At 40.0% G+C, this 27,775-nt stretch overlaps 1 protein-coding gene and 1 long non-coding RNA gene across 7 annotated transcripts in view; one reads left to right on the forward strand and one right to left on the reverse strand.

Annotated features, from left to right (window-relative positions):
• The window catches only part of Grm7 (glutamate metabotropic receptor 7), a 597,974-nt gene that overhangs the window by 550,487 nt on the left and 19,712 nt on the right, over positions 1-27,775 (forward strand). Inside the window, exons 9-13 of one of the 6 annotated variants that reach the window (XR_011371182.1) lie at positions 2,744-2,990; positions 8,424-8,514; positions 12,942-13,017; positions 13,127-13,248; positions 16,108-16,195. Coding sequence is in view for 3 of the 6 variants with exons in the window: in XM_070019004.1 (XP_069875105.1) it covers positions 2,744-2,990; positions 8,424-8,494 (318 nt within the window). In the remaining 3 variants the exon portion in view is untranslated. Of the gene's footprint in view, positions 1-2,743; positions 2,991-7,783; positions 7,817-8,423; positions 8,515-12,941; positions 13,018-13,126; positions 13,249-16,107; positions 16,196-27,775 lie in introns of those variants that run through there. The other 5 variants (XR_011371183.1, XR_011371184.1, XM_070019004.1 and 2 more) reach the window with 5 other exon arrangements.
• On the reverse strand, positions 6,262-14,397 carry LOC138824774 (uncharacterized). The gene is made up of 2 exons (XR_011371185.1): positions 14,353-14,397; positions 6,262-6,678 (listed from the first exon to the last, which is right to left on the reverse strand). It is a non-coding gene; the product is annotated as an uncharacterized lncRNA (long non-coding RNA).

Below are 27,775 nucleotides of genomic sequence, written 5' to 3' on the forward strand. Positions count from 1 at the left end.
TTTCTCAACTAATAATAAGGAAGATAAAATGGTATGAAATACCCAAGATTAATCAGGGTAATTCATCATCATCCAATGACCAACAAGTAAAATAAAATCCACACTGACACTGAATATCAGTATGCTGGGATTTTCCTTAAGCTATCCTATCAATAATAGGTGAATGAAAGCTCAAGATGTAAAGATGAGATCTCCCCTGCCCCCACCCCCACACACATACACATGCAAGGCCCAGGAGTCGGCAACCTAGCCCCTCCTAGGACTTAGCCGGGTAAGAACCTGTGGAGCTATATTTGTGGAGTCTCTAACCCGAATCTTCTTATCTTTATACTTATTTAGTGTCTATGTACCCTCAGTTTTTCTTTTTGTAGTTCTAAGGTTGGAACCTGGAGTCATGTGCATCCTAGGCAAACCCTCTATCTCTGAGCTACATCTCTATCCTTCCACCATACTTCCTAAGAAATACCTGAACAGCACTAATTACATCCTAGACCCAAGCCAAAGCACTGTACAAATACTAACATAGTTGATCATCAAGGTAAAAGTACAAGGAAAAGGCTAAAACTCACTCATATTATAGACAAGAAAGCTATGGAGAAGTAGTCTGCTATGTGACACAAAACTGATAAATGGTGACTGAGCTTGGAGAGACTAGCTCAAGGCTCTTCCTTCTCAGTACCTATTATTGAATAGTTGCTAGGCAAAGAGGATCCCAGAAGTAGGGATAGAGAACGGAAATAGTTATTAACACTGATCGTGATTATTGTCTACATCTAAATTGTTAGCAACTACTCAAGTGGACAAAATACCAATCTTCTTAGTCTTTTGTCAGAAAATAATTATTAAGCACTATACAAACATCACAGTGTTGAAAGATTTCAGTTGTAATGTGGTCTCTGATAAGAAAAAGGATATATGAACATGCACATACAAATACATGTAAGTTCATGTATACATCAAATTTATGTGCAAGTTATAGACAAACCCTGTGAATGGCATCTTCAATGACAATGTTTGCCTGTGAGCAGAGAAATGGAAACAAAGCCTATGTTCCTTTGTGCTTGTTTACATCCCTTACTTTCATGGACTGGCTGAACTTGGCCTTGTGAAGTACTGGTGATTAGGATGACAGCTATGGCCATGAGGCTATATCTGGCAAGAGTATAGGCCTGCCAAGTCAAATGACACAAACATCTAAAGATACTGTACTAGGAAGAAGTGAGCTTCAAAAAACAAATCTAATTAAAATCCCAACGGATCATTAATTCAATCTTGCTCTGTCTTTGTACTTTACATTCATTCTCTATTATAGTCAGCTGCTGGCAGCTACTTTTAACCACTCACAGACATACAAATTCAAATGAATGTTTGCTAGAAGCCTTCATTCCTTCCAGATGACATGGTTAGATCTCTCTTGGTTTCACAGAGACCATGATTTCCAGGTAGTCAATCGATCTGATGTAAAGTCTTGTATGTATAACGAGAGACTGACCACTTAAGCAGAGGTAGGTAAAAGGCATCAAGCAAGTGATTCATTTTGTCATAGCTCTACCGTTTGCCTGCTCTACAGACAAACTAGAATCTTCAGGGATAGGTTCCACGAAGGCAGAATGTAGGGCCTTGGTGGGAGATGAACAGCCAAACAATGTCTAGTTGGGAAAGCAGACATCAAGGAATTGGGAAATAATGGACAAATTTGTGTGAAGTAGTTGTCTAGCCCAGACTATGTGGATTCAATTAGGAATGGAGATTTTATCCCCAGTTCATACCTGTCAAATACTTGAGTCAAATCCACTGTGAAAGAGCATAAAAGGCAGTGATATCCAGGCATTTCATTGAATCTAGCTTTTCGAAACCATGCAAAAACCACAATGACATCTCATTACTTGAAGTGTTCGAGGTTATAGTAAGGTATATCATGAACACAACTGGACCAAGGTGAGTGTCTGGGGCTTTCCTTTTATTGAATGCACAGTTTGCCACACCCTTTTGCTACCATCTTGTCAAATGCACAACCATGATTAAACTCATTAGGCAGCAAATGAGCAGCTCATCTATTGCTTTCTTGAAGAAGTAAAAGGAAACAAAAGTAGCTATGGAGCCCTCGTCCAATGTACAAATACAATGATGCCAGACTGAGGTCTTCTTATTCTACTAGCAACTTACCAGTGTCTAGATAGTAAAAAGCCAGGATCACATTAGATGATGACCCCTTGCCTTTGGCATTGGGTTGAGCAGAGTTTGGCAACAAGCCCAAACTTTTCAGAGAAAAGACACTCACACTCTAGTACAGTGAGGATACATACAAGAAGACACATTTATGAACATAAATCTTGTTTCCAATAAGGTTCTAGAATCTCTACAGAGCCTTGTTTGTAGGTGACATTAAAAACTAAATAATCACACCATACTCCGATGACAGATTGTCTGATCCTCATGTCTCCACAGTCAGCTCTTGTTTTCATGACAAGGGCTTGCAGTGTGACTCACGGTCAGCCCCGAGACCTCTCCAAGACAAGTATGCACAGGGGTGTGGCCAGTAGCCTTCCCTCAGTTAGCAGATGCAAACGCTCTCAAATATCTGTGCCTCCCTATGTCCCCCATGTTATCAGAGGATCTTCCGAGGTTGCTTTTTTTTTTTTCCCTCTCATAGCCGTAATCATTCATGACATCGCTTTAAGTGTTGGGACTCCCTCTGCGGTCATTTTATTTGTAATAGTGCCTTGTGTGTTGTGTCTCCTAGCTCTACATACAAACTACCACGCTTACAATCTCCATGAACCTAAGTGCGTCAGTGGCGCTGGGAATGCTGTACATGCCGAAAGTGTACATCATCATTTTCCATCCTGAACTCAATGTCCAGAAGCGGAAGCGAAGTTTCAAGGCGGTAGTCACAGCGGCTACCATGTCATCTCGGCTGTCACACAAACCCAGTGACAGACCCAACGGCGAGGCAAAGACAGAGCTCTGTGAAAACGTAGACCCAAACAGTAAGTACAGCTCCTTTCCTTTCACTTTTCCATCCTGCGGCAGAAATGTCTAGAAAACTTCTAGAAAGTTCAGTGAGCACTGCCTCTATGTTTTGGCTTATAGACTGACTGGGTTGCCCGGTGATTGTTAAGCTTTATCCTTCTAAGTTTAACTCATTCCTGCTACTAGTTTCTTGCTCCCTATTGGTTAAAAGCTTTTAGATGCTCTGCTTCAGAAATGTGAAGCCTTTCCCTGCTCTTATTGATGGGATCTTCCAGAAGACATAAGCACATCTCTTGGAGCTCCTTTCTCACATCCTGCCTGCTAGAGAAATAACTTCCTGTTAGGACAACATCCATACCTAATGAACTATACCACTAAAAATGAAATTAGAATATTTTAAGAACTTTGGAAGCATGACTTCTTTTCACTGGTACATGCACATGGACACAATTTTGATTAAGAAAGTCTTTTAGAAACAAAAAAGTACATAAAATATCAGAATGAAGTTGTTAAACTTCCATCCATGTACACAGCCCAGACACTACCAGGATAATTCCATCACTGCATAGGGAAAATACCTCCCACATCAATGAAGAAGAAGAGATTTGATGCATGGAAGACAGGGATCTGAAGTGTTAGATACTAGAACCAAAACACCTACTAGTCTTTATTCAGGCCTGAAAATGGCCCAAAGTAAGAGGGGGTCAGGGACATTGTCTTTTTGTTAGTAACGTAATACCAGCTCAGGGGTTGAATGCACAGAATTCTTTATTGCTAGTTGACTGTCAGTCCCACAAATGATTTTCACATGAAAAGACTAGTTCTAAGATTTGTTTTCCAGAAATAGCTTGGTCAGTGCCGTGAAGAATGAGAACTCCTAGTGCTCCTCAGGATAATTTCTGTTTCTAAGATAGAAGGGATTCGGGGTTGTCCATTAAGCCACTCCCAGCATACCTGAAGGTCAGTCTCAATTAGGAACTGATCTTATTGTAGCCAAAGTCTTACGGCTAAGCTAGAAGTCCGAGAAGCCAGTGGGTGTGACCTAACAAACACTGAGCCGTGATCTTCTATATCATGACGTATTTTCCCAGTAAGTAAAGTGGAATGATTAGACCCATGGAGGGTTTCACTTTGACTTCTCAGAAGAAGAAATTAAGGGACCAGGCTGAAAGAAAGGATGAATGAAATGGCTGGTGGCTTTGCAATACCCCTCCCACACCAGGTCCACCAGAGAGAAAAGGCAAGTCCCATAACATTCATGGTGGTGTAGGTGGAGACATAACTGAATTCAGACCCAATCACTTTTATCAGCAGCTCTCAGAGTCACTGAGGTTTTCTATAATTCAGTTTCATTACGTATACAGAAATACTATTATCTGTGTCATAAGTGGGTTATCAAATGTCGTCAATCATATCTAAATTAAGTGCCAAGTGCTTGCATTCCTAAGCATGCCAAAAAGCTTTGCTTAGATGCATTGTATGCATAAACTGCTTTGTTGGCTGGCTTCTCCTTTGCACAGCTACTTAAGGATAATAAAAATAAGAAATACATTTCAATGAGATTAAATAGATATGACAGTCCAGTTAGAAGCAAACTAAACACCATACAGTAAATGAAATCGAGTCACCAAAAGCAATCTTGCTATGATCACATATGGACACAAATTTATAACTTTACTTACGTGATAAATATTCCTGTCTGTCAATGTCTCTGTAGCTTATAATTATAGGCACTCATGTCAAATTTGCATTTCATGAAACCTTATTCCTAGAGCTATTCCAATTTTTATCTGTACACATACACACAGAATTGATACAATACCATCCCAAATCGATAGCTACAAAATATACTTGCAGGTCAACATGTATGTGTTAAATATCATACATCAGAATTTTGAATCTGGACAATTCATTCAGTGTAACACTGCATAATAATTCTCTGGCTTTCATACTGTATTTTTTTTTACTGTTGCTGACTTTTCACTGATTATATCTAATCCTTGGGTTGAAGGTTTTTTTGGGGGAATGACAGTAATGTCTAGAATGCTAATACCAACAGTAGTTTTAACACTAGAATTGATACCTTTAAAATAGGTATTTTAGAAGGCCTTGTATGGAAGATCTCAGTTTTCCTCATGAAAGGTCTATAGAATGGGCATTCTTATTCCTTTCCATGACACAGGCTGTTATATATCTACTCAGAAGAGGAAGTTGAATTTCTCAGGTCTAACTCCTACCTCCTACCTCTAATTTATTCCTCTTGGCTCTTCTCCAACATGAGTTTATCAAACTCCCGATATACAAATGACTCGAGCTCCCTCTCTTGGTAACACAGCTGGTATACAGACATGTAATGCTGATGATGCTTGCGGGGATGGGGGGTTCTTCAGAGGAATGTGCTGGATGATGCATTATTGCTTTGTTGCATTATCTGTAGACAAGGGGTAACCTGAACTTAAAGAAGGCTGCTCAGGTAGAGGTCTCACCTTAAAAACTAAAAAAAAAAAATTTAAGGCTGCTGTCTGTTCTATTTACAACAATGATTCCATTGGGAACTCTCATTGGTGTCTTTGCTTGAATAAGTTCTGTTGGGTGGTGATTATTCTTGTGTCTACATACATCTAAGATGGACATTCCAGAAAACAAAGATATCCAAGAGAGCCTTTGCCTCACAAGGAAGCTGAAAGATGTTATAACTTTCTTTCGGGTCTTCCGGTATTGTATAGACACTTCCATAAAAGTTGACGAAAACGTTGACTACGTATTGGCTAGGCCACAGGAGGAGATTCATGTACCTCCAAACATTGGTGTTTCTGATGATCTACCTCTGAAAGTTCCCCCAAAACCAATCCAAAGACCTCACCTTCCCCACAGATGACCAACAACAGCTCTTTCTGCAGTAACAGTGGTATTCTAAATCTGTGCTGCCCAGTGAGTGCCATCAGTAGAGCTAAGTAGCTCTTGATCATTTGAAATAGAGGGTGTAAGACATTTAAGTTTACAGTCTGCTCATGGCTTGTAGGCTTACTGTATTGGACAGCACAACTCTAGAAATACATTCTGGTGCACCAGTGCAGAAAGTGTAATGTCATAGATAACTGTTGCATTTGGAAACCCAGGCCCCACCAATGCACAAATAGTAGTGAAAAGTTCAATGAGTGACAAGAATAGAGTATTTTTGTGCTAGGAAAGATTGGCATGATATTCTGTCAAATATCAAATCATCTCCAACATCTGCACTTTGGTAATGGAGACAATGAAACTATTTTCTGAATTAAAGCTCTCCAGTGAAAACCAACCAGAAACACAGAATTTAATAAGGAATTAAATAAAGAATGCATCTCTTTGATGGGGAAAGTTTCTGAGGGGATAGCACCAAGAAGAAAGTCAAACTTATAATAGCACGAGCTAGAGTAAATAAAGGAACCAAAATATCTGTATCCATTGTTGCTCTATACACTCAGTCTGGATGTATTTCAGTCATCAGTGTTTTCATCCTTAACAGCTCTGCTCCATCCCTGTAGTTCGCCATCCAGTGCATGCATGCTTCCACTCACCCCCCTCCACACTGCAAGTCCATGTCTTCCTAAAGGTGAACTTGCTTGTTGGCTTAAGATAGGTAGACGCGGAAACTGCCCCAGCACTGCCTTAACTTTTCCTCTTGGAGTCAAATTTTCCTTTTAGCTCGCTTCTTCAGTTAAAATGCTATTGAAAGAAAAAAAAATACTTGTTTATACGAGACATACCACCGATCTTGTCAAAATGTGAATGTTAACCTGTGCAACTGCTGATCTATTACATATCCAACCGTAGGACGGTTTTGGCTGGCCTCTACATCCAGACTGAAAACCAGCAAGCTCAGAGAGCTAAGGAGGGATGTAGCTCAACCACTTCTATCAGCAGCAGAGTTCTGCCGCTAGGGATTCAGAAGAGACTGACTGATTTGCATACATTTAGATCTAACCAAAGGGCTCCCTCCTCCACTTCCCTTTCTTAAAAGACCTGCTGGTGTCTTCACCTGTCCCTTGACTTTGATATCTTTCCCTATACTTGCTACTGATGATTTAGAAGATGGTAATCTTAGAGCTGCAGGATAAAGATGAGCATGTGGTTTGCATGGACCATAGCTTACTGGTGATGTAGAATGGAATGGGTGAATAACTTCTGCTGTCATCCCTACATAGACTGCCCACAACATAGATGTTCTGTGATTTGCCCTCTCCTCTCTTGCTTTCCTTGCTTGAGGATGGCGTATGTGAAGATGAGAGGTCTTAACTACCTTTGTTCTGAGATAGCATCCATCTGAGCCAGTATCCCCCAGCTAGTTCAGATAAGTACCTCAATGCAAATGCCTGATGATAGGGGTACAGGGATGTGAAGTCAGTCCTAGCTGGAGATAATTGGGTGGTACGTAGCTCTTTTTTTTTTTGATATGGGGATGTATAAATGACAAATGATCTTGGGATGGAGGTTAGACAGATTCTATATGAAAGCTGATAAACGTATTGTTTATCATTGTTTTTACAAAAAGCTGGTAAGCATATTGTATGGCAAGTATATGAAAAGTACTGGGGGATGACTAACACGGTAAAACACGTGTCTTCAAAGCACAAAACAAGTCTATGAGTTCAAATCCCACCCTTAGATCCATCTATATATAGATATATATGTGTGTACTTCTCAGATATACAATTTTAACTATAAGTATGCTAATATTTTAAATCTAAGTATGTATTCTGCTATTGCTTTTTACTATCATTTTAGCATTTACTGTGAGGAAAATATCTAAAATCTTGCACTCTTTTCAAAGCAATTAGAAAATTCTGAAACATGTCAATACAAGGGGGCGTTTGATCAAAGCACACAAACAAAAGAAGCACCAGACTACTGGCAAATGGATGTGAGCACCAAACCATGCACAGCAGATATGGCCTAGAAAACTCTGGCACATCCTCCTGCACTGTGTGACTGTTCTATAGTGCTTGCTTTGTTTCGTTTTGCTTTGCTTTGCTTCTTCATTTGTATGGATCCTCAGCATTCTCGACATTACGCTCCTTGTGTCATTGTGGATCAACCAGGCAGGTGGGTCAGCATCATGAATGAGACTGAGCCAAAAGAGATGGCAACAAGAAGGAAATCATGTCCTACCCAGATAGACCAGTTATTGGGAACTGATTGCTCAGCTGCTCCAATTCAAGTAAGAAAAGCCCAGCTGCCTTAGCCACAAAAAAATACACATCAACACTCCCATGTTCAGAGGTACCTGAATTGTGATCAACTGGTCTACCTCAGCTTATTGCTCTCTCCTTCTGCCCCAAAGTGTGGGCCTAACATCTAAGGTCTCTATCGCAGCCTCTTCTCCAAAAAAGTAAGCTAGTAATAATAATTTTTTAAAGAATATTGTGTGCACAGCTATTTTATACATTCCTATATATTTACTTTTCCTATAGACTGTATACCACCAGTAAGAAAGAGTGTACAAAAGTCTGTTACTTGGTATACTCTCCCACCAACAGTATAGCTTTTGACTGCTTTCCAAAGGTAAGAAAAAAAATCTCATTTCTATTTATTTATGTGGTCTTGTCTACACTAAGAATTGGATATGTTTCCATGAGAACTGTGCATGATGACCTAAAAGTTTGTCTGGATGAAGAAATGTGTTTGGAAAGATGATGTGTTTGATAACTCAGTGACAGCAGCTGAATACCAGTTACATACTCAGTTTATTTTCTGAAAAGCAGGTTTATGGATGTAAGCGCAATGGTTTTCTCAGAACTAACCAATAATTGTGAGAATGGGTGGTAGTTTAAAGCTACTAGTGGTGAGAAATTATGTTTAAGTGCATGTTTTCTGGCATTTGGGAATGCTTACAGGGAAAGATGGAAGATGTTTTACAAACTTAGTAAAATGTATGCAGTGGTTTATTTTTACTAGCTGCATTAAAACAAACGTACCCACGTACAGAAATGTAACCATTCAAAACATACAAATGGTTAGCTCTATCGTGTTTAGCCCAAGATTGTCTCGATTCCTTCTATTTTTGTTTTTAAGTTCATTTGTTTTTTGTAGCAACGAAAATATAAAAATATTTCAGCTTCACAGTATTCAAAAATGATCTGTGGATCATATTTCTGCTTTTAAGGAACTAAATACAACTTCAGTCATCTCTCAGGAATGAAGGAGGGGGGGTAAAAGAAAGACTCAAAAGATGTAAAGATGAGTTTCAACATTAGACAAATAGAGCAATTACCAATAAATACCCAGGGTATTCAAACTGATATCTTCAAGAAAATGATGGATTAAGTTCTGGATAAACTGGCAAATCAAGTTTGAGTAGATGTGCCATTTATGCTTACATATTACTTTGGGATCGCATTAGCAAATACATTCTCTGAGAGAACAAACTAGTTGTATTATCATTCTTGGAATCTCCCCCATTTTAGCCTAAGCAGTATTGTAACACAGAGCAAGATAAGCCCAGCTGGTGTCAGAACCTTCCAACTGGGGGAAAATGGAGTGAATGGTAAAATAGGTGGTTGCTTTGAATTCTAAAGATTCCTTTTGGTTTCTTCTTTAATCTTCTTTTTGTATTTATAAAATACATGTATCTCTAGAGAGAATTTTCTAAGAGCATAATAGGAGAGGTCACATTATAGGAGAGGAATCATGGCTTAATAATATAGATTGGTCTTTATCTTCTCTATGATGATATCTAAGGAATTTTATCCAATCACTACCATGTTTCCCCCTCATACCCTGTCTTTGTTTCTGGAATGCTATTCTGAATACAAATAATGTCTCAGTCTTTTATTCCCCAGAGCAAAATTCATTTTGCATAGTAAGACAGGACAAGAGTACTTTCATAGAGTAATTACATTTCCTGTTGATTTTAGATGGGTGCCAACCACTCAGTCTTTAATTTCAGATGTATTGTTCACATAGTTATTTCCTTTTTCCAGATCAACATGATCTGTCCTAGTTTTTAAATAGGGCATTCTTTTCTATGGTGAATATGTAACTGTATTCCAGTGAGATTTCAAGGTTCTTATTTTTTTTCAGTAGAAGTGCTTGTCAAAACACTGCAGCTCATCATTTTAATAGTCCTTCTACATAAGACTGCCTAAGAATAAATGAGAAGGAATTTTCCCTGGGTGAAAAAAATTGGATGGATTTAATCTCAATCTATTAAAAATTCCCTTTAGTTCCAGTCTCAGTTGATACCTTTTGGTTTAAAAAGAGTAAGAGGAAAAAAGTAAAATATTTTAAGTCAATCTTTCAGTTGAAAATACTTTTAGGAATATGGTATTTAGAAATAAACAACTTTTTTACTATGATTGTCTCAATTCAAGGATTTTGATTACAGAGATGCACAGAGAGTAAGCTGAGCGGTCATGTCCTTCAAGAGGGAAAATATTGCCTAATAATGTGCACTATTTCCCTTTGCTGTACGGATATCATATTATTTTAAGCCAGTCATTATTCTATTTCCTTCTTCGTTGTCATGATGGTATTCTACATACAAATAATGTTTTTATTTAGGCTGCTTTCCTGATCAATTCAATCATAGTGGTACAAATTAGTGATAAACATTTTATAGAGCTTTAAAAATAATTAAGAATGGAAAGTGATTAAAATTATGTTAATTCAAAGAATGTGTGACCATTTTTTTTCAAATTAACCATGACACAGCTCCAGTTGGGAAAACAACTGGACTGGCTTACTGTTCTGTGTCTGAAGCCATGTTTGTGTGCTACCTTTCCCTGGAGATAAAATAGGAAAAACAGAAGCACGGCTTTGAGTGTGAACTTGGTACTTTATGCTGTTAAATCTTCGCTTGAAAATCGAAGGAAGGTTATTCAACTTCAGACAGATCACAATTCAAATGTATTTGGAAAATGAGTTCTGCATAAGCCTTGTTTGAAAGTTCTTATCTGTGATAAAGAATATAAGCCTGACATGATCAACATTTATACTGCCTGCATCTTTTATGTTTGTAGATCTTATAACTCTATGAAGTATTATTCTAACATCATTTATTTTGAAATGTACTTTAAAAAATGTATTTTGAGCCAACATTATTATGAGATCAGGAAGTAGGTTGTTTGTTTAGGGGGTAAGATCTCACCATGATAGGGAGATAGCATCATTAAAAACTTTAATCCAGCCTTGAGAATACAGACATACAGTCATCTGAGTCATGTTTTTTATAGAGTTTTGTTCTTCTGAACAAGGGTACAGATTGATATTATTGGCATCTCACTAATTTAAGAAAAAGTATTATAAAAATCAATTATCTCTTGTTTCTTGTCACTAATATGATGGGATTATTTAGTGTTTGTAATGTTTTAGACCCGGGCACAAAGCAATTTATTATATCATGTTGAGGGTCTGTCTTTAGCATTCAGTGTAGTATCTCTGTTCTAGCTGAACCCCACCTCAGTTAAAAACCACTATGAAACACGGCCAGTACAGACATCATTGCAAAGACTAAGAGCTATCTGACCTTTGATATCAAATCATCCTGGAAATAAATGGAGTTATAAATCTTCTTGGCATATTTTTCTCTGCCCAGGAACTCTGTGAAACACCAGCATTTCTTCTATCAGGGTTAGTATCTCGGCACATGCTCAAAACCCAGTTAATGTTTACTACCCATATCTCCACTGGAGGAAAGGGTTGAACACATACTGTTTCTTTTCCTGCTAATCCTTAGCATAGACAGAGACAATGTTGACATTTACATTTAAGCACATTCCTAGCCTACCTGGTCAAGATTTATGAACCATCAGAGTACTGTTAAATTGGGTCAATCAAACACGTATTTCCTGAGCACCTCTTCTCTGAGCCAGCAGGGAAAACAGAAGTTGAAAAGACCCTCAGGGAGATCATATCTCATGGGTGATTCAAAGGTAAACAATTATAATTCAGGATGTTGGGGAGCCATTGATAGGTGGCACATGTTTGGGGGCAGATACTTGTGGAGAGAGCATCAGTCATGATATTGTGGGCTGGTCCTGAAGAAGGCAGGATTCCAGGCAGCTATGCAAGGAAATGGACGTAAGAAAGACACAGAGAACCTGAGACACAAATGGATGTGGAAGCAGTTCTGGGGTCTCTGTCCATTCCCAGGACTCTAGTGGTTCTATGAGGCAGATAATATCATAGAATAACTCCTAGGAGGCAGGTAGACTGAGAGGGAAGGAAACACACCTCCTTTGTCTTTGTGTGTTTCATGAAAGGGTCTGGCAGATCCTATGCTCTCAGTATTTGTAAAGTGAGTAACTATTTATTGGTAATAAGAAAATACTTCATCTACAACCTCAGGCAGGTGGCAGTGGGTTCTTCTAGACTGAATGTCCAAGGTCACAGAGCTTGAACTAGAAAGGTAATGACCTCACCCCAATGTCACAGCGTTCTAAAACATATCATAGTTTGTATGTCTGATGTCTAAAATGGACACTTGTGCTACAACTGCATTCATGTAATTAGCATCTCGTACACACCAAACTCACGTATAAAACCAACCAAGTTGTACTTGCCCCCTTTTGTAGAATCTACATATTTGTATTCCTTCTCTTTCAGAGGTCACACGAACTTGAGAGTTTCCTTCAAAGATGGATAATTTGCTTTAAGTGATTTCAGATTTCAATTTGATAAACACATAAGTCTCTGTGTCGGTTGTCTGATTACTCTGGAGTTTTCTTCTTACAGCCAGCCATTTAGGACAGATTTTTATCTTGTAGGCACCAAATACCATTTGGATTTAAAAATAAATGTGTGTGTGTGTGTTTGTGTGTGTGTGTGTGTGTGTGTGTGTGTGTGTGTGTGTGTGTGTGTGTGTGTCCTAAACCAAGTTCAGTTCATCTCTGAACTCTTTCCCCCTCAATTACTGTGAATGAGCTTCTTCCCCAATTTTTAAATGATGACGACTTGTTTCTGCCTACTGAAGACTTATCTCAACTTCACAGATTAAAAAAATTTGTCTTTTTGCCTGTACATTGGAGCTTGGATACATTTTAAATTAGCTTTCTCTAGGAATCAAAGGTAATCATTATTTCTCTTTATGATCTACATGAATATTCTCATTATTTATTTTTCTTTTCAAGTTGAATGTTGATTTTGAATTCCCTCTCTTCTATCTGCCCTCTTTCAGAGTAGCTAGAGAAGACCTTCGTTTTCCCTGGGACAACTATAGAGCTATCTTCTAACCATGTTTATGCTGAGCTAGCCCCAACATTAAGAAGAACAAGGGGAGAGTCAGCATCCTCATTTACAGTAAGTGCTAAGTATTGGATGTACTTCCTACACTCTGGTCAAGAATCAGGAAAACTGGATTAGGATTCTAACCAATGGCTCAGGTGCTTGGGTTACCAAAAGTTCCACTCACTTCATGGATGTGTGTGATCTTGGATAAGTCATAATGTGTACGATCCCGTTTCCTCTTTCATGAGATGAAAATAGCTTCTCTCTCTCTCTCTCTCTCTCTCTCTCTCTCTCTCTCTCTCTCTCTATATATATATATATATATATATATATATATATATATATATATATAAACACGCACACATATATGCTTAAATGAGAAGGTACACAATATGTAGGTAGCACTGTCATTCCCTGCTCATTTCCACGTCTTATTTTAATTTTCCATCTCCTGTATTGTTTCTTTTTTAAATTTTGGTTCCCTCTTTACTTCTTCTACCTTTTTCTTGTTAGTGTAGCAACATATTCTGACTGCGATAAACCCTCAGAGTTGGAAGAGATGACATCTGGATTGTCAGTGAATCCAGGCAACTTTTCTCTGGGCACCAAAAAACTCTGTTTTTTGGAATGGGTCAGGGTGGTCTTTGGATGAGTCACTAATAGTTTCTGGGCTTGGTGAAAATGACAGGGAAAAAGCTATCAGTCACTCAGTAAGACTGCTATGAGACATATAGACCCAAACACCTGATATATGATCCTCTCCATGTGATTGACTCCGACAGGCAACTTCCAGCCAGTGGACAAGCTGAAGAGCATTTTCAGTACAAATAATAGTGCTGGGAATATGTCTTGAGTGGTAGAATAATGACAGAGTGGAACAGAATCCTTTTATCTCTGCTTGTAAAAAACACATTTGGTTTCCTTTTGAGACCAGCACACAGCAAAATCAGGAAACAAAACCTCTCAGGGGTCTTCATGTGTAATATGAAACTTGGTATTTACCAAAATATATATATATATCAAAGATGGAACTAGAGTAGTGCTGTACAGAATAATATTAATTATGATGCTGATAATAGTTCAACCTTGTTGTCTCTATGTTGCTGTAGATAAGTCTTCTTGTCCTCATTTGATACAGAAAGAAACGGAGGCTTACATCCACAGAGTAATACATACCAATGATAGGTAGAGTAGACATGTTGTCCTGTGGGTAGAGTACACAATAAGCCATTCTAAAATGGAATGGAATAAAATGGAATGGAATAAGACCACAGGTTTCCATCCTACATCATTGATTTACGTAGCATTTCCTGTTCTCATCAGTTGATTTTAAAGGCTCTCCATTTCCAAAAAATGAGATAGGCCCTCTAGGCTTTCAAGGAAAAAATCATTATCTGGCTGCAGAGCAGCTATAAAATGATATATGCCTTTTCCCCCAAAATGATCAGACCACTTGATGTAGCTGCATTTCCCTTGAGTAGTTTTGGTGGTCTGAACAATGTAAGATTCGTTCCTGTTTCAAAAAACACCATCATCCAGATGTGGACATACTGAAGTCTTGCCAATTGGCTGAAGTCCACCGACGAACACACAGCGCGGTCAGCTGGCCACGTCTTCACCTGCAGACTCCTCTGTCTGAGTCAGTTAAGTCTGACATGGAAACACAAACCATGAACATTCAAGACAATTTTCGAGCATTAAAAAAATAGCACTTCCAGTTAGCACTCAATCTTGAAATCCTAGCTATAAGGGAGGGAAGAGATGAGGGAATCATAGTTTGACAGCAGCTAGGGCAGAAAAGGCAGTTTTTGAGATTTCATCTCAGCCAATAAGTAGGCGTGGTGGCATGAACCTGGTATCTCAGCTACAGAAGAAGCACACTAGGAGGATTACAGTACAAGCTGGCTGAGAAAATACAGCAAGATCCTTCCTCAAAAATAACATGCAAAATGAGACCGGAAACATGGCTCAAGTAGTAGAGCACCTGCCCAGCAAGCATAAGGCCCTGAGTTCAATTCCCAAGTGAAGGCAAAAGAAAGGGATGTCCTTACAGTGCAAATGTGCAAAAATAATGTTCACACAGCTTCAGCACCTGGTTCATTCTGTCTGTACTATGGCCGTAGCAACTTCTGGCCACCAGAGTCATGAACAGCAGTGCTCTTGATCTGAGTAAGCCAGCCTCCCGGGGCTCATATAGGTTAGAAATGTTCTAGTTTGAGTCTAGGAACCTCATTTCTCTTGTCTTCCTTTTTTTGGTCACATTTGCAAATTTCATTTGCATTTTATTTCACTGTAGTTTACTAAAATCCAGGCTGAGACTGGAGCTGTTGTTTCTCTTTAGGTCCAAAGTGCAATTGGCAAATAGTCTGTTATCCAAGGCAAGTATCTGTTCATAGCCTTCTCATTATCTTATGAAAGCTTTGGTGCCAGGCCTATTAGTGATTTTAATGGCCTAGCTGGTATGAGCTCTGTCCAGGAGGATCCCAATAAGATGCCACATGTACCTGCACCATTCCAGAATAATCAGATAAATCACACTACAAGAGTATGGAGACTGACTGTTGTTTAAGAGCTGTAACTTAGGAGACAAATATGGAGATTTATCATCACTCATTGTGCTCCAACACTGGATTCTCAGTGTATTTGGGCAAAAGAATAGACTATAGCTTCATTAAGATTTCCTAACTCAGTCTCACAGGAAAAGAATGTAAGACAAGAGATTAGCACAGGAGACTCTTATGTAGGCCAAACAGCTCTTCTCAGAAGATCATCCCTCAGTCTCCTCACCTGCCACACACATCATATAGGGTAAGAGGTAAGCAATGGCAGATCACTTGAAACTACATTGGGCATGGCTATATGGGAATGTTAGCAGTTAGCGTTGGTAGTGTGTTACCTGGAATTAACTGGAATGTTCTGTTTCTATTATAGGAGAAAATCTGGAGATTCCAATATGACCTTCTTCTTTCTGGTCTCTCGTATGCCTTTTCTTGCTGTACCCTACACAATAAAGTTTGGGAGAATCAAGTGGTTCATCTGTACCTGATTTTTTTTTTTTGGTCTGGGAAAAACCTGCAAGATTTTCAGATTGAAATATCAATACATCTTCTGTCTTGTCTTCAATCTATTTAGTATTGATTCTTTTGTGAGCCATAGTGCCTTAAAGCCAAAATTTCACCACGCTATCAAATAAGCTATGTGGGAAATCGCATTTAAGCACACTTAGTTTCCATTTAATTTCATAACACAGCACATATTTCCCGACTTTAGGCATAAACTCATTCAGTGGGAACACTGTGGTGGGCGACGTTTATATTACATTAGCACTTTCTGTGTGTGACTCTGACATTTAAGGAAATACCAAGGATTGATGTGAAAAACTTCTATTTGGGTCTGAAAATTTGGCGAGGAGAAATGTCCTAAAATGTATCCAGTGTTTATGTTGGCATTACTTACGCCATTTGTTTGCCTTACCTGGTACTCATCTGACAGTCACCTGCAGTTAGGGGTCGTTCCCAGCATTTGTAAGGCTTACCCGGGTCACAGGGACCTCTTCCCCTCCCACCAAACCTGCCTCATCAGGCACATAGGGCAAATGCAGTGGAGCGCTCGTTCATGGAAACGCGTGTTACAGGATACTGGAAGGATACGTGTTGGGAAAGCATTGCGGTTATGGCAGAGGCAGTGTCTACCACATCCCCAGGAAGTCATCTCTAGCTATCTGCTAGCACAGAGAGGTCTTCTCATAGCCTGATGAAGCTGGTTGCTGGACCCTGTAACTGGTGGGGCTACCACAGCCCTGTTGTGTAAAGCTGGGTTTCCATGACAACACCCAATAAGAAACTGCATCTATGTCTCCCCCTCTCCCTCAGCAGTCAGTGGGCCACGGGCTTTACAAAGTGAGTTGATGGATCTTTATGCGATCATTTCAAGCTACACAGTACAGCAACTCTGTATTTGTTCTGCTCTGATGTCCTTAAGGTTGATGTGTTTAAATCTTCATTGGTACTTCATGTGGTGCATAATCAGGCAGTGAAAATAGCCATGCGGTAGGACATGGGCTTACCCGTTGCTGTTACTAGATTAGCCGGGATTGTATGGAGATTTGGTACTGTGTTCAGAGAGAGACAGAAGATGCCTGGGTCACCAGCCTCACATTCTGGCCTTCTATGTGTGAGTTTCTTATCTCCAACATGGGTGTAATGTTAGTGAGTGCTTCATGGGGTTGTTAACGGGGTCGAATGTTAAATGAGTTAATCTGCAGACAATGCTGAGCGCAACACATAATGTCATCATAACCCGTTTGCTGTTGACTCCGCTTCTTATGACTGTCACTCACTGAGTGATAGCTGTCAGTTCACACAATAGCCCCAAGCCATAGGTGCCTGCTTGTACATTATTTAGAATTAAATGAAATCAAGCATTTTCCTCTCCAGATGCAGTAGCCACATTTCAAGTGCTCAGTAAGTATATGTGTTTAGCAGTCCCAATGTTGAAGATCAGAGATAAAAAACCTCTCCATCAGCCCCCAAAATTCTGTTGGACAGCACCAAGCCATAGACTGGAGAAAGAAGAGTAAGAAAGTCTATGACAAACAACCTACCTCTTGTTCTTGGCCATTTCTGTTACATATGAAAATAGTCTACAAGCTTTCCCTTAGAATGTTGAAGGTCTATTTCTTCTGTATCATCTAGTAAAATGTGGTGTATATTGTAGCATATGCAGGTGATCAGTACCAGTGCCAACAAAGAATCAAACTCTACTGACCAAGAAACAGTTCTCTCTGTGTGTTTGGAAATTTTCCTTGAAATCCTTTCATCAATTATTTCCCATGCTTTGAATTTATTGATCTTATGCTTAAATGTAGTTTGAATACTCAGAAAGGCTGGGTGTTAAATCACCAGCCATATGGCACCAATGTAACTATTTATTTGCCTGGCCCCTGTACAACAACAGAAGAGCCAAGTTAAATATTCCAGGACGTGAACATGGGCCTTCATCCAATATTAAATATTTCCAGATGATTTCCCCTTTGATCGGTCAATTTGAGGATTCAGGTGTTGCCTGAAAAATTGCTTTGTCCATAAAGGGCCAAATCGACTTGTCTTACTTTTCCTCTGTCACTTTCTGGCATCATTGTCCAGAAGGTACCTTGTTACTGTTTGAGAAGGAAGAAAAAAATAGAGACAGGGCAGAAGATGGCTGTCATTTTCAACAAGGGGTACTTACATGTGAGCCATGAACAGTTGGTAATGCTACACTTGAGCTGAAAGAGTCCTAGCTACTGATCATTTCTGTATATTGGGGAAACTTTTGCTGTAAAACTGGCATAGAAGGCTAGGAGCAAGAAGAAGAAAAAGATACTTAATTCCAGACCAGTTCTGTCAGACAGATTGAATATATTGCACCTTAGGAGAAATTGTTCCCAGTATCTCAGATGCTCAGTTGACTAAGAAGAACTCAAGGTGTGAAAAGGGCCAGGTGAGGGAGAGAGAAACAGAAAGAACTTTGCCTTTCCAGTTGAACTTGCATCAAAGCCATGAAAAAAGACTGATTATATTGATCACTGACTGACTAAATCTTGCCAATGAGACAATATCAATAAATAGGTGTCCTAAGAGAACAAAGAAGAAAAAAGCCACTCAGCCTTAAGTTACATCATAACCAATGAACTGTTATAATCACTTGTCCTGATATTACATTTTGTAATATCAGTTTCTTGTCTAGTTGCATCGACAGCAGCTTATTTTGTCTTCAGGCATCTCGCTACATCAGCCGGCAGTTTTCCTCATTTACAGAAGTACAAACAGAGCTCGCAGAGGTTAAGAAAGTCATCCAAGGAATTAGTGACACGAGTAGATGAGAATTCACTCTGACCCCATCATCTCCCCCGGCATCTTCTCATTAAAGAACTGCAATATCTTTGAACTGACAAATTAATTTTCAGCCATGGCAAGAACAACAAGACATCCTCTATTGGAGAAGACTCAGATTGACAGGACAGCCCCCAAACACTATTTTCTTTTACCCCTAGATGATTTGTGAGCAATCAGGAGGAAATGCATCACTTTATCTAGGAGAAAGTAGGTAGCTCAAGCCTGAACTGAGAACAAAGGTAGATGGCTATAGGAGGAGAAATGAATGATTAATTCTAGATAGCAGCTTATGCTGTGTATCTCCCCAAGGCCAGAAGATTGGCATGGCCAAAGTTCTCATGGGAGAGAAGAGCATTTCACCTCCTCTGTCCACCTAGCTTTTGTCTTTCTTCACGAATGCAAACATTGCTGTAAGGGTTTATCTGCACACTAAAAAGCAATGCCCAAATTAAAAGCTGAATGGAAAGCTTTTCAGTTTCAAGCAGACGGGCGTGGGGTGCCTCACAAAAGTCGTCGTCTCTCATGGATAAAGAAGGAGAAAAGGTTCTTTTGCCCAGCAGCCTCCTTGGCAATGGAGAACTTGGGATCTGATTCCCAACACATCACCATACTTTGTGGAGTGTTAGACACTGCCTATAAAGCTGAGCCTGAGTGAGCTGTGGCTGTTTGGTGTTTACATGAAAGGGTGGTGCTTAACCAATGCACTTGCCACGTGCCACGGACTGAATGTGCATTTTAACTCACTCAGCGGTGTGATCTGACAACATGGGCTCCTTTTACAGGTGAGGGAAGGGGGAGAGGTCAGAGATGATCACATGGCTGATAAACCAGAGATTTGGAACACAAACCCAAACCAGGTGAGTGTAGAGGCCACGCCGTTGGTGTTAATAGACTGCCTCCCTGGAGTAGATAACGAGTATGCTAGGGGTAGCTCCGTTTCTCAGTCTAGCCAGACACAGATCCTCTGAGCACTGGTGCTAGTGACATTTCAGACTGGATAGTTCTCTGCTGCAGGAGGCCAGCTTGTGCTCAGAGGCACCAGTGGGTCCCCCCCCCCCGCGCCCCTTGATACCAGCAGTACCTCCACCTTGCAGCTGTGAACATAGAAAATGTATCAGAAGTTTGTCCCAAAGTTGATACATGTTTTCTCAACTTTTCTCCAATGTGGTTTGCAATTAAGAACTAGTGGGGTAGTGTATGATGTGAAGCCTGGACAGAGGCAGAAAAAAATACTAGAAATCACCTGTGACTCCCCTCTACTCCCATCCTGAAGACTTTGGGGAAAGCCTCATGCAGAGAGAAAGATGCCAAGGAATGCTTACCAGACAAGGAGCAGAAAAGAGCAGCTGGCAGAATCGGGAAAGAGGCTCAGAGAGAAGCAACGCACACCGCTGGAGTCTCCCCTTAGGAGCTCCAGACGGGTTGAGGACGTGGCTCAAGTGGTAAAGTGCCTGGCTGGCCAATGGAAACCCAGAGTTCAAACCCCAGTTCTGTTCCAAAACATAGAATGATACCTTTCTGTGAAGTGAGTTTGAACAGTTATACAAATCAAAAAGAGGCTGTCACTACAAAAAGATTTGCATTTAGTTATATGGCAGAATATTCTCCCTCCTTCTCCCTCCGCCAATTCTCTGGTATGAACCAGTATTTCCAAGCAAGGGTATAAGTACTCAAAGGAGCTCTCTTATCAGCAGGGGAATAACTTGCATTTCATATTTTATTTGTTCTTCAATCAATGTGTCATTTTTATAAAACCAGAATACGGCATGGGATTTTTTTTTTAATTTTTAGAGTTTAAAATTTCATTTGTGTCATGTTCTTTTGTTTGGGGTTTTATTGATTGATGTATTTTTGCCCGTACTGGGGCTTTGATATCAGAATCTTGTGTGTGCTCTTCTCTGCTCGCTCATTTGGCCTTCTACCACCAGAGCCATGTCTCCAACCTGGCTTTTTGCTGGCAAGTTCAAGATGGAATCTAGCAGACTTTTCTGCCCAGGCTTGCTTTTTACTATGCTCCTTCAGATCTCAGTCTCCTCTGTAGCTAGGAGTACAGAAATAAGCCAGCAGCACCTGGCTGAATTCAAAGTGCTTATGATTAAAACTGATCTAATTAAGAGCCACTGTTCAGATGGCATTAACCAAATCATGTAACTCCATCTCTGCTTCACACTCTTTTCTCTTCACAAAATCTCTACTTTCTCATTTTTGATGCTTTGTTAAAGCTATCTATGACCTACATATGACGTCACTGAAAGGATTCACAAGACATCTCAGTCCTCTCAACAAGACTGTAGGGCCATTTGGAATCTGTACAGTTGCAAGCTTTGAACCCTTTACAAGGTGGATTTATCTTAAAAAGAAGAGCTGAAAGGTCTAAGAAAAGCCACCAGACCATCAGGAAACAAGCCAAGAATCTCTGACTAGCCAAGAATTTGAGTTTGAAGTCAGAGATGGCGTCACTCTTGGATGGACATCTTTCCATCCTCCTGCCTCTTCTGTCTCCCTGGGGAATTTGGATACACAGTCATCAGATTCTTCTCAAGTTGGGTGAGACAGAACACCTTGCATATGATCAGATGCATGACCGACCCTCTGATGTTTGTGTCCTTTCCCAGCTAGCATTAAGACACTCTTCAAGACTCTCAAGAAGTTAGCCAGGCACCAGTAGCTCATGCCTGTAATCCTAGATATTCAGGAGGCTGAGATCTGAGGATTGAGGTTCAAAGCCAGCCCAGGCAAGAAAGTCTGTGAGATTCTTTCTTTAAAATATATTTTTATTGTAAAAATAATGTACAGAGGGGTTACAGTTACACGAGTAAGGTAGAGTCCATTTCCTATCAAGCATTTTCCCCTACCATCCCCTTCCTCCCCACTTTCCAACTCCTCCCTCCCCACCCCAGTGATAAAGTTCGTTTTTAACAAAGTGTCTTGTACATCTCATTATTACAATGAGTCAACCTGTATCCTTATTTCAGCATTTTGTTATTTCCCTTCCCCTCTACAAATTAGAAATAATATGTACAAGATGCAGGGCACTGGAATTAAATACAGCGAAAAGAGCTCCCCTATGACCCAGCAATCCCACTTTTGGGCATTTACCCAAACTATCACAAACAAGGCTATACTAAAGCTACCAGCACCACTATGTTTATCGCAGCATTATTCATAATAGCTAAGATATGGAACCAACCCAGATGCCCCTCAATAGATGAATGGATCAAGAAAAGGTGATAAATATAGATAGATAGATAGATAGATAGATAGATAGATAGATAGATAGATAGATAGATAGATAGATAGATAGATAGATAGATAGATATGTATCACATTCTATGCCTCCATCAGAAAGAATGATACCACCTCACTTGTTAGGAAATGGAAAGAGACTTGGAAAAAATTATATTAAGTGAAGTAAGCCAGGCCCAAAGAAACATACATCCCATGTGAGATTCTTATCTCCAACAAACTACTCAGAAAAAATCTGGAAGTAGTGCTGTGGCTCAAGTGGTAAAGTACTTATCCTTGAGCAAAAAAGAGCCCCAGGGACAGCACCCAGGCCCTGAGTTCAAGCCCAGGATTGGGAAAGATTAAAGGTTTTCAGGAAGCTAAGTCTACTTTGTTACCTTATAGAGCCTTCTCTCCTATTCAGATAAATTATTTGCCTTCAACAAAGACCCATCGCAACCACTTTATGAACATCCTTCAGAAACCTGTCCCCACAATCCATCTCTCTGCCATTTTTGTGACCCCCGGGGAGCAAGTGAAAGCTAGAATTGCAAGACTCAAAGTTCTCCTAACCAGAAGTTCTCTGGAGAGCAGTGCTGAGCTCATCATTTGAGTTGCACTAGGGGGTGGGGGACATGTAAGGGAGAGAGTGGCCTTTGATGGTTTTTGTTTTAAAGCAGATACTTGAACAGAGAGCTTTGGTCTCTATAAGGCCTTAGGCAAAGGATTTGAAATTTTAAACAGCTGGAGTTTTTCTGGCTTTACAGTTTGTCTTTGAAGAAGATTGCTAAGCTTTTAGAGTCTTCATAAATAGTAAATAGATTTAGTCATAAATATCCTGTAATATGTGTTTTGTTCCTTTCATTTGGAGGCCAGTTGCCATTTCTGCTGAAACGTGATAAATCATGACACAAGTGCGACTGGCTAGGGGGTTCAGCCACCATGAGGTGCAGTTTTTGTGCTGATGAAAGGCCTTGAAATACGGCACATCCCTCATATCTGCCGTGCATTGTTGGAGAAGAGGAGCTGGGGCAGGCCTTCTTGTAGCATTTTAAGGACAGCCTCCAGCTGGAATGGATGTAAGTCTTTCTAAGATGAGCGACAGACATTCAGATCATGGGATTATGTGATCAGTCCTCATCTCATAGGTGACTGCTTCCCTCCCTGAAGAGATGACAAACCTTTGTTCTTCTCCAAGAAAGAACCTAGCAGGCAGGAAGCAAGCCATCAGAAAGTGCAATCAACAAAATGCACCAGGGCAGTAGAGACAATTTGGGGACCGCCGGTACCAGCACCCTATAAGAACAAGCAGGTGATAAGAAATGTGCTCATTACCTCGCCTCACGTAACTGTAACCCCTCTGCACATTATTTTCCCAATAAAAAACTTAAAAAAGAACTAGCAGGATCTCCTGACATGGGCTTGAGCTTGGCCAAGTGTGAGTCCTTGCATAGGTGGAGTGGAAATAGATGGGGGAAATTGATGGAAAGAATGGTATTTCTCAAGATGCAATGTACTCATAAACTGACAGGTTGCATTGAAAGCCCTTTGTGCAGTGATTCAAGGATAATAATAATAATAATAATAATAATAATAATAATAATAATTACAACAATTTGTCTTTGGCATAGCCACACAAGGATTTGCTGGCATCCTGCCCTAGCTTTCCCAGAAGATGTTTTTCTTCCACAGTACCATCGATCCTCCTTGACTTTTGGAGGCCTAGCTCTAGAAACTCAGAAGATCTTGTGGTTGCCTTTCTTTCATGCCACTCCTGCAAGTTCAGTGCAAGCTGGAATTGTGTAACGGAACTGGTGGGAGGATCTTCACTCCAGGAGCTCTTTTTCCCCTTCATAGGGGAAAAGGAAAGATTCACCAAAAAGCCCAAAGAAAATCCAACTAAATAATTCCGGCCTCTATAGCTATGGGAGTCCCAGGCCTCAACAGTTAATTAATAATTTAAGGCAATGCTTCTTAAAGTTTAATGTTCTCACCATCACCCAAGGATCTCGTTAAAATGTAGGCACATGTTTGATCCATTGCTGAGGCTGCATCTCTAACCAAAGGCCAGACAGTTCCATGATGCTCATCTTCAGACCAGACTTCACATCATACAGATGGAAGGTATTTTGAAGGGAAATACTTTGACTCTCTCCAACGTGGGCCATGCATATGGAGCTGAAAATCTAATCCGCATAAAAGATGGAAGTCACATTAGACAGAAGCTTTCTACCTGACCTCATGGAGTCATTATATAATCCATGAATGGGAAATGTTGGTATGATACAATTGGCTATTGTTATATGAAGGTCTTTCTGTCACTCAGCTGGAACCCTATCAGTATGACACATTATCCCCTCACTTGTGAGATACTTTAAGTTATTCTTGCAAGCACAATGGCTTAAAACATCCAAAGTAATAATGGTACAAATAATAAAATGTTCAAACCCCATTTGCCCTGTCATATATCCTGATCTTAATTACAGACCACAGATTTTCATCTAATTGCTAACAGCAAGTCAGCTCTTGAATAATTAGGAGGAGGAGGGGATGAAACTTATCATCATCAGAATAGCCTCAGCATAGCAAAAAAAAAAAACTTTTGTTTTTCAAATGTCATGATGACATTTAAAAAATATTAAACAGCAGTAGTAGGAAGTCTAATGGAAAAAGCAATCCAACATTGGGTCACCAGTTGAGGTGTGGAACTCTGCCTTGGGAGTCTTCAGCACTCACTGGCCAATAGAATCACCAAGATACCCAGGGCTGTACACCACGCTTCCCCTCACCGCTCAGGACTCTGTAATTCGTCCACGGTAAGATTGAATGTAGCTAGAGATTCCACATAGGTAACAACCTCCAAGGCTGACAGTCATACTGCAAACTTTGATCCCAGAAATAGAAGCATCACCAATGCCTGGACATTAATTAAAAAACAAAACAAAACAAAACTTCAGATTCTTGGCCTCTACTCAAACTCACGAAGACAAGACCATACAGTCAAGCTCTCTGGTCATGTCTAATGCAAGTTTTTCTTTTGGTTTCTTTTGATTTATTCTCCAGAGATGGAATAAGGATCTCTGTTAATGTTTAAACCAGAGGAATACTCGTTGGGCAAATTCAAAAAGTTTGCACAGTGATACTTTTCAATGTTTTACAGCTGGACTATGGAGTGAATGAGTCTCAGCCATGGAAGGGATCTTTGTCGTGTAAGGGTTTGGTTGTAAAGATACCCATCCAGGCAATGTTACCTCCATCATGTGCCTGAATACCATGAGTGATGGAGAACTCACTACTATTTTATCCCTGTCTTTCGCAGGGGCAGATGCCTACGAGGCTCCATACTGAATGGTTCATTTCTGTGTGGTGATGCCTCTGAAGTGGATGTTATAATGCACCTTTGGCTTCAGCACAGACTGAGGCTTAAGGAGGTTTTTTTTTCAATTTGCCAGGGTCACACAGCTTCTTATAAAATTTATATCAAGCTCTGTGTCTTCTGGCAACATAGAGATTTCATTTTCAGAAATGATGACATTGGGCAAATCTACGTGAGGCTTGCTAAGACACATCTCACAATATTTATAGCTATGGTTTTCATGTTTTAAAAAGCTCTAGGAAAGAATGAATATTTAATTTGTATCTGATTTCAGAACCTAATCATTTCCAAAACTTTTTAATGGAAATGTTGCCCTGTTTCTTCCTATGAACAGATAGACCTCCCCCCAAGTAATTGTAAAAATTAAAGTTAAAATACAGCCCAGATTGTAACCATGAGCAGAAAATTCTTACCAAGTGAGTATGAAAAGAGTTCAAATGATTCCTGATGAAGACTTTGCTATTTATGCCAATAATGACGACTGAACTCAGGGACTTGAGCTCTCAGTCAGCTTTTCCATTCATGACCAGCATTCTGCCATGAGTCATCTTTTTGGTGATGAATTGGAGACTGGAAAATAGGCAGTGAAAAAAATAAGAATTTTGTGGGAGAATTCCGATTTAGGACACCTGTTCACCCCATGAGCCACTGTAAAGGCTTAGACCGTAGAACTTATTTACATATGTAAATTGACTTCTACAGCCCCAGACACAGAATGATCAATTGGTTTCATCATCCCAGTGCTATAGTTACCCAAATTCAACTCATCAATAATCTGGATTATAGAGGAGAAGGCAATTTCTCCAATACACAAGGCTAATTATCCTGAGGTCCTGACAAAAATATCCCTATGCATTATATTCATGACCCAAAAGTAGCTGGCATGTATATGGAGTGTGTTCACCAGTGACAAAGTTTATATTTCCAAGAGGATGGCCAATTCTGATGCCAAATTAGGATTAGTGAAGCTGCCTTTGATTTTTACAAGTTGCTTCAGAAAGATTCTCCTACATCACAGAAAACTGTTACTAATTCAGCATACTGCAGGGAAGACATGCCAATAACAAGAACTCAGCCAAGAGAAGAAGTGCCTGGAACAGAAATAAGGAACACCTATCTCTCTTAACGATCTGTACAGACTAGTACTCTACAGGAAAGCGCCCTGAGCCTCAGTGTTCAGAGTGCTTGCTGAGACTGTTATTTCTAGTCAGTTGACTGTTGACTCTGTCTCCATGCTGACTGAATACATAACTCACCCTCCCCACAGTAAAGCATCACTAACCCCACCCTAAAAGAGACAGCTCCTCTCTGAAACCAGATCACTTCCCAGGACCAAAACCTCTTTTATGTTAGGGCTAAATTATGTATGTAAGACAGACCAGTGGCTTCAACCGTGATGATTTGTGTGACTCACCAGCAGTGGAAATGAATCTGAAAATTAACACTGCTTTAAGCTTGGTGCCTGGGCTGGCAGAAATCATATTGTTCTCCTCGTATCATAGAAATCTTAAATTAACACCTTGCCCCAAACTAGTTTACCTCTTAGAAAAATGTGTAGGGAATTTTTCTCCCTCTTTCTTGTGTGTTATTTTCTAACAGATTACTTCCTGTGGCCAAACTCCTTTGGATAAGACTACCAGAAAGGAATGGGGGCTAAATTTCAGCATGTAAACCTTTCTCCAGATTCTGCGTAGGGGGCTGTTTTTCTTCCCCTGGAGGCCCTAGTGGGTCTGCTCTTCAGGCCTACCCTCCCAGTGCCTGGTGTGTGTGTGTGTGTGTGTGGGTGTCACACGGGAGCTGAGCAGCCAGGTGCCCCTACGTTCAGCATGACCACTACATATGCTCTGCTATCCCATGAGAGAGAGCAGTTTCCATGGAGACGGATACATGGCATCATGCTTTAGTGATGGTACAATAACCAAGAGCACGGTGTTAAGTTGTCCTCAGCAGGAACAAGGTATTCATATATACTTTTTTGTAATTGAAACCAGCCATTTCTAAATGAAAATACTCTTTACAAAGTACCAGCAGATGGTGGGACCTTAAGGTCATTAGAGATTTCAGAATCATCTAGGCCAAAGACTGCAAAGCATTCCTGGGAACTAATGTAATGCATGTTCCC

Source organism: Dipodomys merriami, unplaced genomic scaffold, assembly GCF_024711535.1.
Source record: "Dipodomys merriami isolate MVZ:Mamm:240054 unplaced genomic scaffold, mDipMer1.0.p SCAF_13, whole genome shotgun sequence".
In the NCBI taxonomy this organism is placed as follows: Eukaryota; Metazoa; Chordata; class Mammalia; order Rodentia; family Heteromyidae; genus Dipodomys; species Dipodomys merriami.